General features: G+C 44.8%; 1 protein-coding gene across 3 annotated transcripts in view; it reads left to right on the plus strand.

Moving 5' to 3' along the window:
• Positions 1-9,241, plus strand: part of LOC107097915 (glutamate receptor ionotropic, NMDA 1-like) — a 58,604-nt gene that overhangs the window by 17,625 nt on the left and 31,738 nt on the right. For all 3 annotated transcript variants that reach the window (XM_015395262.1, XM_015395263.1, XM_015395264.1), the window contains exons 6-8: positions 364-485; positions 6,841-7,015; positions 8,997-9,144. In XM_015395262.1, the coding sequence (XP_015250748.1) occupies positions 364-485; positions 6,841-7,015; positions 8,997-9,144 (445 nt within the window). The remainder of the gene's footprint in view (positions 1-363; positions 486-6,840; positions 7,016-8,996; positions 9,145-9,241) is intronic.

The following is a 9,241-nucleotide window of genomic DNA, read 5'->3' on the forward strand; positions in this document are numbered from 1 at the left end:
TGTGTCAGTTTATTTTCTTTGATTGTTAACTTCCTGTCTGTGTCAGTTTACTTCCTGTGACTGTTTACTTACTGTCTGTGGCAGTTTATTTTCTTTTATTGTTAACTTCCTGTTTGTGTCAGTTTACTTCCCTTGATGGTTTACTTCTGGTCTGTTTCAGTTTAATTCCTGGAATTGTGTGTTTACTTCCTGTCTGTGTCAGTTTATTTTCTTTGATTTTTTACTTCCTGTCTTTGTGAGTTTACTTCCTGTCTGTCAATTTACTTCCTGTGATTACATACTTCCTGTCTATGTCATTTAACTTCCTGTTATCGTGTGTTTACTTCCTGTCTGTTTACTTCTTCTCTAATGGTTTGTTTGCAGCGAGGATGAAGCTGCTGCTGTGTACAAAGCGGCCCGGCAGCTTAATATGACCGGTTCTGGTTACGTCTGGCTGGTGGGAGAGCGGGAGATGAGCGGGAAAGCTTTAAGCGAAGCTCCTGATGGTAACGTGTCGATCGACCTCTTCCTCTCTGTCCCTCTCTATCTGTCTTTCTCCAGCTCTGATTCCATCCAACCCCCAGGCTGAAGCTCTGATCTTCAGCAGACAAGCAGCTGGGCTCTAGCCAGCCTGACCTCTAGGAATTGTTTCTGCCGTGGTTGTTTGGGCTTGATGGTTCACCGGGAGCAGAGACTTGTTTGCTTCTGACTAAAAGAGAAGTTGAAGATCTTGAGTTCTTTCAGGGAGACTTAAGAGTCCATAGAGAAAAAGGAGGAAGCATGGAATCAGCAGGAGTGGAGGATCTGAAGACAGACAGGTGGGGAGCAGGACGAAGGGAGGGACTTCTGGTGCAGTAAGGAAGGAGGAAGCAATGAGAACAGAAACGAGGGGCCAAGGATGAATCCCATGCAGGCCATCCTTGTGCCTCCAGGACATCTGAATGAATAGTTGCTTAGCTCCTCAGCAGCCAGCGAGGGCTGCAGAACCCGGCCAGAAGCCCTGGTTTCAGAACCATAACTATGCAGGTTAGGAGTAATGGGTCCAAACCATAGAGCCCAGAACGTTTCCTTCTACCATTCTGCAGATTCATCAACTGCCTGAATAACCAGAGCCATCAGAACCAAGTTCCATCGGGTCACAGGAAGTTGGACTCGGTTCGACCCAGTTATGATTTAGATCAGTTTTCCAGAGGTTTTCCAGAATTTTAGGTTTGAGTGTGATGATGGTTCTGACTCAGTGAAATATTCAATACCGTTTTGATTTGGACAAGGTCTCCATCCAATCCTTGGTCTTCCTGTCTCCCTGTGCTGAAGGAATGACAGGTTTCTGCTCAATCAGAGCGCACAGTGCAGAGAGACACGCCCACTCTCTGATCCACTCACAGTGGATTTCATCTCTGGATGGTTCTGGAGAAACTAAACCTTAAGGTCCTGTTTACACTGCAGAGACACAACCAAAACCTGTGAGAGCACCAGAAGGTTCTGACCCAATTAGTTGTATCCTTGTCCCAAACTGTTCAAGGTTCAGACTCTGGGTTCTGCTCTGGGTTCCTCACTGAAGGCAGGAAACACCCAGGAACCAGAGACACGTCGGTTAGTGAGTCAGCAGCTTCCTCTTTCTAGATGTTTAGGTGGATCAGTGAGGTTTTGAATTTTCCTCAGATGTTCGATGGACATTGGTGAAGCTGGTCCATTGTGACGTCATGTGAGGACGCGGCTGGTTCTGCTGGATGTCCTCCTTTGTGGTGTCCTCTATGGTTGGATGAAAACAGAGCTGCTCTGTCTCTGGTAGGGCTGAGGGCCTCTGATTAAGGGTGCTCCTCGTCCTCCTCTCTGTCACTGAGCTTCTTGGTGTATTTCTCTCTGGTTCTCCTGTCAGCTGGTTGAACGTTTAAACATCAGGAGGAGGTGTGGACGTGTTTAAAGGTTCCCAACCGGCAGTTCTTCGCTGTGACTGTGGCTTTAAATGTGTCTAACATCTTTTTGTTTCATTCTATAGTGTATGTCGTCTGCCCGTTCTCACAGCCAATCACAGGGGCCAATTCGTGGGAGGGCAGTATGTGTGGGTGGGCAAGGGGTTTGTTTGTGGATGCGGTTGGGGTTTGTTACAGTGATGTGTGTCGAATCAAACATGGGTAAGATGCCTCCGCTGCTTCCTGTTATGTGCCTGATGCATTCAATAAAGGCCCCATCCACTTCTGCGACGTGGAAGTTGGGGGTGTGGCTTATTGAGTCAGCTGATTATGCAGACAGCCAGTAGATCACCTGTTGTTAAAGCTCCCCTCAGACAGAATGTCAGCTTCCCATGGGCGTATTTATCCAAAACCTTAAACTTCGAACCAGCCATCTTGGCCTTGCTTTTGACACCATAGCCAGAACATCCCAAGGTAGCAGGAACAGCTGCAGAGAACATCCTGATGGGTGAATCTAAAACCTACTAAAACAAATTAACATGGGGCTGATTATCCATCCTGCCTGAGGCGGTAACCTGACCCACTCACACTCCAGTACAATGCTTCTCTGACGTTGTAATACCTTAGTGTCTGGTGATATCCTTGTTCCCTGGTGTCCATTGATGTCCTGGGACCCTCCATTGTTCAAGGTTAATGTCCTGTAATGTCCTGGTACCCTGGTCCCATTATACCATGTCCTGCTTCCCTGGTGTCCAATAATATACTAGTACCTGTAATTCCAACTAGGTGAGTGTGGCCTATTGGTTAGGGCATTGCACTTGGAATCCAGAGGTTCTGAGTTCAAGCTCCACTCCCACGGACTGACACTCTGGGTCCCTGTGCAAGACCATTAACCGCACACTTCTCCAAAGGCATTGCACAATGGCAGCCCACTGCTGATTCATTTTATTTCTCTGTAATTGTGACAGTGCAATGACAATAAAAAAGCTGGAAAAAAAGTCCTGGTACCTTTGTCCTCAATGATGTCCCGGTACGTTAATGTCCATTGATATCCTGGTACCTTGTTGTTCAGTAATGTCCTGGTACCCTGGTGTCCAGTGATTTCCTGGTGCATTGGTATCCAAAGATATCCTGGTTCCCTGGTGTCCATTGATGATCTGGAACCCTGGTGTTCGATGATATATCAGTACATTGGATCCCAACTATGTCCTGTTACCCTGGTGTCCAATGATATCCTTTTATATTGGAGTCCAATGGTGTCCTTGTACACTGGTGTCCAGTGATGTTGAGGTACCTTAGTGCCAATTATTTCAGGGAACCTTAGTCTCAAATGATGACCCCGTTCCCTGGTTTCCATTGATTTCTTAGTATCTTGATGTCCAATTATGTTGTGGTACCTTAGTGTACACAGATGTCCTTGTTCCCTGGTCTCCAATGGTATCCTGGTGTCCTGATCTCCTGGTGACCAGTGATATCTTGTTAACTTGGCATCAACAATTTACTGGTACCTTGGTGTCAAGTGATGTGCTGGTACCTTGGTGTCCAAAGATGTTCTAGTAACCTTGGTGTCAAATACGTTCTGATACCTTGTTGTCCAGTGATATCCTGGCACCTTGGTCCCATAATACCCATTGGTTCCCTGGTGTTCCATGTCCTGGTACCCTGGTTTCCAATGATATCCTGGTACCTTGGTGTCAGTGATTTCCTCCTTCCTTGGTGTTCAGTGATATCCTGATAGCCTGGTCCCATAATACAGTGGTTCCCTGGTGTCCAATGGTATTCTGGTACCTTGGCTTCAATGATTTTCTGGTACCTTGGTTTCCAATAATGTCCTGGTTCTCTGGTGTCCAATGATATTTTGGTACCTTGCCGTTAGTGATTTTCTGGTACCTTGGTGTCCAATAATGTCCTGGTATGCACATGTCCAATGATGTCCCGGTACCTTGATGTCCTTTGATATACTGGTACCTTGGTGTCCAGTGATATCTTGGTAGCCTGGTCCCATGATACTATTGTTCCCTGGTGTTCCATATCTGGGTACCAATGATATCCTGGTACATTGGTGTCAATGATTTCCTGGTACCTTGGTGTCCAATGATATCCTGGTAGTCTGGTCCCATAATACATTAGTTCTCTGGTGTCCAATGATATTCTGGTACCTTGGCTTCAATGATTTTCTGGTACCTTGGTGTCCAATAATGTCCTGGTGCCCTGGTGTCCAATTATGTCCTGGTACCTTGGCTACAATGATTTTCTTGTACCTTGGTGTCCATTGATGACCTGGAACCCTGGTGTCCAAAGGTATGTTGGTACCTTGGATTCCGACTATGTCCTGTCCATTGACGTCCTAATACCCTGTTGTCCAGGGATGTCATGGTACCCTGGTGTCCAATGATGTTCCGGTACACTGAGGTTCTCATTCTAGGCTATTTTGATGGGATCTCTGGCTGCTGTTTGATCTGCTTCTGCTGTCTGTTTGTGGTTTTAATCCCTCTAGAAAACATCCTCACCAACCGGCTGCTGCACTCCCAGAAATAAACTTTTTTTTTTCACATCCAAACAAATGTGAAGGAAAAAATCTTAAAAGTCTGTTAGAACTTCTGTTTGTCTCGGTTTTCAGCAGGTTTCTCTACAGGAAAATATTACAAATTATCAAATTTGACAGTTTTCAAAAGAGGGCTGTTTCATAATGAATTGTCTTCAACATATGAACATATTAAGAAGGTTTTAAAAAAAAATCTTTTATCAAAACTCTTGGAAGGAATGTTTGAATTCGTTGATATTAGTTTAATGGCAGCAGATTTGGTCCTGGTGTTTTTATTATTGTGTAAACCCTTCCAGTTTCTGAAGCAGTTTCCTGAAAAGAAACATGTGAAGCCGGACTGGGACATTTTGGGCGCGGTTGCTGTTGTTCTTTAACAGACTTGTGTCAAATTATGAAGGAAAAAAGCCTCTACATTTAGTGCTTCAGATAATGTAGCCACAACTGCATGCTAGCAGTGTTAGGATCGGTTGTTAGTAAAGGCAGTTTTCCCCGTCTCTGCAGAACATGTTTTAATACGTGATTCGTTGGAACAACCCGTCCGCCTGTTCTAAACGGATAAATGTTAATCTGTTTGATTGTAAGCTTGTTGTTTAGCAAGTTGTAATGTTAGCATGAGGAGCCTGTTCTGTTTTAGTCTATGGTAATCAGGTGTCCCTGATTTCAGGTTGTCAAAAACCAAGGGACTGTTCCCAGAAATAAGGCGTGTAGACTGATATTATGGCAGCTGTGTAAAAAAATAGCAGTTAGCATGTTTCTACACAGGGAGCTGTCTTATTATTTTATGGTGTGTGTGAATTAATACATATTTCAGAGCAGTGGCGGCTGGTTAAGTTCTCTCGGGGTGGGGCTATAAATTGAAAATAGACGTATACCAAAAGCCAATCGTATATTACGTTATCACACCAGCATATTTATATGAATGCAAACAACAACAAAAGCACTTATTTAAAAAAAAACATAATTTCATGTTCAGGTTTACTTTGAAAAAGGAGGCAGGGAAAGCAGGATACAGCATTAGCCTCGTTGCATGCAGTTAGCCTCGCTGCATGCAGTTAGCCTCGCTGCATGCAGTTAGCCTAGCCTTGGAGCTAAAGCAGGTCCTGGAAAAGGACATTTTTTGCGCCATTTCTCTCTCTCTTCCTCCAATGCGTCTCCAACTCCCTCGACTCGACCTGTCAATCACCCTCAAAACGCCCGTAACCTCAAAAAAAGAATGGGTCCACCGCTTTGGAATGGGGGTCGTTTGGCTTCTTTTTTTAGCCTGTAATACCCAATACAGCCGATACCGCACCGTGACGTCACAAACCAGTAGGTGGCAGTAGAGTTCTTTGACAAACATGGATGCCTCCAGTAAAGCACATTCACATGAAAATTACTCTTAAATAAAAACACTGATCATTTATTGAACAGGATGGAATCATTTCAGATTTAAAGAACTTTCAGAAGTTTGTATTCTGAATATGGGCGACTTTTCTTTTAAGACGACCTCACGAACGAGACTTTCGAGGAACTTTACGCCACATTTACACATAGAGAAACGTTTACATTTAGAGAAACTAATATTCCCCCCCCCCTCCGTTTTCAATAATAACATCGTGCACACAACATTGTTTTCAATAAACTTGTCATTTATATCAAAGCGCATAAATACGCTGTTAGGTTTAAGAAGCTAAAACGCCGTTCATCGCTGTTGATACGGCAACACATAACCAGCGTTATCAGAAATCTCCACTTTGGCAGGAGGTTTTAGAAATAATCGTTTTCTTTTAATAAAAATGGGGTTTAGGTTTAAACGAGAGGCCAAACCGCGGGGAAATATTTGCGTGTTCCCTTCGTGTAAACTGGGTCTTAGCGGACAGCACCAAACCTAACTTTGGTAACACCCGCAGCGCTTTCTGACAGCATGATTTTCATTTGAAAAGTTAGCGGGTGTCTGCAGTTAGCCTAAAGTCCAAATGATCCAGGCCTGTACAACAAAGTCTGGTTTTATCAAATGTTCTCGAGCTCAGAGACACTTTAAGGCAGCTTTGATGATGCTAACAGTGTTAGCGGACTGCAGAGGCTCAGCTGAAGGACAGATGTTGACACTTTTCTTCGCAGTTTGACACGACTCTGCAGAAGGAAATCACCAGCGACGCTTCATAATGTCTCAGTGGGGCTTTCTCTGCACTGAGATAAACGGTGGTGATTGTGAAAGTGAATTCCCAGCATGCACTTTGGTGTAACTGAAGAGTGACCTGACGCCTGAAGCCCCAGAGTGTGTGTCTGAATTACACCAAGTTAATTACCCCGGATGAAAGTGTGTCTCCGAGTGTGTGAATGAGGGCAGCCTTCAGTGAATCCAGCCTCACTCTCTTCTGTGTGTTGGTGTGTGTGTTGGTGTGTGCGGCGTGCGCGGTGCAGGCTTGCTGGGTCTTCAGCTGATCAACGGGAAGAACGAGTCGGCTCACATCACGGACGCCGTGGCCGTGGTTGCTCAGTCTCTGCAGGAGCTGTTTGAGAAGGAGAACATCACAGAGCCTCCTCGAGGCTGCGTGGGGAACACCAACATCTGGAGAACCGGGCCGCTCTTCAAACGGTCGGTACCGCTGCTCCAACTGCCGTTTCTGATTGGTCATCTCATGCTGGTCTATTTAGCTCAAGTTTTTGTTTCTGAGGATTTTTTTCCAGTTTGCCACAAGAACCTCTAAAACTAAAGCCTTTGAGTTTATCCGGACCCAGTTCAGCTCTGGTTGAGCTTCGGTTGCTGCTTCGGTCTGTCAGCGATGAAGGCAGGTTTCAGGGTTTTCAGCTGAGTTCTGGTTCTCAACCGGGCCTGAACTCCAAACATTTACAGCAAAACCTTTTTTCTGTTAAGCCATTGTTTATTGGCTTCATTACTATTATTTTCAGTGAGGGCGGAAATGGAAAGTGGAGAAATGGAACTGAGGGACGAACAGCAGCAAAACTATCAGAGGAATGTCTTTGAATTGTAAATGTTAGACCCCGTCACAGCTTGCTGATTTATCCAGCGTCCGAGAATAAAGTCGTAATTTTATCAGAATAAAGTAATAAAATTAGGAGAATAAAATTGTAAAATTATAAGAATAAATTAATAATATTACAAGAATAAAGTCACAACAAGAATATTCATAAAGTTATGCGAATAAAGTCGTAAAATTATGTGAATAAAGTTGTATTTTATGACAACTCCTACCAGAATCCCTTTCTTCCCTAAAATGAGGAATGTGGAGCATCATGGGAAGTTCTACTTTAGCATCGGTTTGACTAATCAGGAAATCTTTTAGCAGCAGCATCAAACTGGGCAGGATGTCAAAGTGGACTCTGGTTGCTGATTGGTGGAGCTGGTCTGATGTCATCTGATGGGCGGAGCTCCAAGCTTTATTTCTGAAATGGGTTGATGTATGATGACTTCATTCTGTGATTTTACGACTTCATTCTCATAATATTATAACTTTATTCCCAGGATATTACGACTTTACTTCATAAAACAATCTCAAACCTGGCCCTAATACTCTGTTGTACCTAACTGCTGTTTACCAAAAAAAAAAAGAAAAAGAAATAAAAAGAAAAAAGAAAGAAAGCAGGTTTCTGGCAGCAGCAGATTGAGCGTCATGTCTGCTAGGAAGTGTGTTGGTGGTGGGCGTGAACGCAGGGAGGATCCATCACTCACCTTCTGGCTCACCCTATGATGGGGATGAAGCCTGGAGGAGAACTGACGGTTTCCTCCTGTGAACCCCCTTTATACCAAAACGCTGCCAATACGCCATTATACAGTAGCTGGAAGTTAGAAACGTTAGACGTTCAGCGCTCGTCTGGAACACGTCAGATACGCTGATATGTTGGAGAGAAGTTCTGGAGAAGTTACGCACAAGTTACTCAGATGTTTAGGATCATCTGATGTCAACCATCAGATAACTGACCTGGAACTGACGGACCACATATGGCAGACATCATGATGTTCTTGCCGTATGTCGACCTGTCCCAGCATGTTTCAGCGTGCTCATCACTTATCCAACGTATGCCAGCGTTTTTGCCAGATTTTTCATTCCTCAGGCATACGCTGGTCTAAATCATCAAGGTGTGAAGGGGCCATGAAGTTTGGTCTGCAGCTCCAGAAACCCAGAGAATTAAAGAAAAATGAGTCGTCATCAGCAGCACTGTCCAGCTGAGGACCTAAGAAGGAGAAGTTTCCAAACTGTGTGCAGTGATGGAGAAGTTCTGATCTGTAGCCAGTAGCTGCGTGTCAGACCCCCCGCTGTTATCACCCCAAGGCCTCATACTGTCATGTTTGATGAATACGTCCATTGTGGGATGTTTAATCGTTTTAATCTTACAGCCAAGTCTTGTCCATCAGCTGGACATGGATGTTAGAGGGATATGGAGACGCTTGGCTGATCTGATGTGGGTTCAGTGTGAAGTCAGGGAGAAAGAACCGGAATAATAAAAACTACCGCCACTATTCGTCTCCCATCTATGACCTCAAAGACAGCCATGGAGACCTGCAGCCAAACCGCAGATCTTTATCCCTCACCACGGTCCTCTGGTTTGCTTATCAGGGTGCTGATGTCATCAAAGTACCCAGACGGCCTCACAGGACGGATTGAGTTTAACGACGACGGCGACCGCCGCTTTGCCACCTACAGCATCCTGAACCACCAGAAAGCAGGTCGAGTCGTCCAGGTTGGAGTCTTCAACGGCACGCAGGTAAGGACCTCCTGCTAACACAATGACCCTGGATAAATGGATGATGGATGGATGGATGGATGGATGGATGGATGGATGGATGGATGGATGGATGGAT

The sequence above is a fragment of the Cyprinodon variegatus genome, unplaced genomic scaffold (genome assembly GCF_000732505.1).
Source record: "Cyprinodon variegatus isolate N-32 unplaced genomic scaffold, C_variegatus-1.0 Scaffold732, whole genome shotgun sequence".
NCBI classification, from domain to species: Eukaryota; Metazoa; Chordata; class Actinopteri; order Cyprinodontiformes; family Cyprinodontidae; genus Cyprinodon; species Cyprinodon variegatus.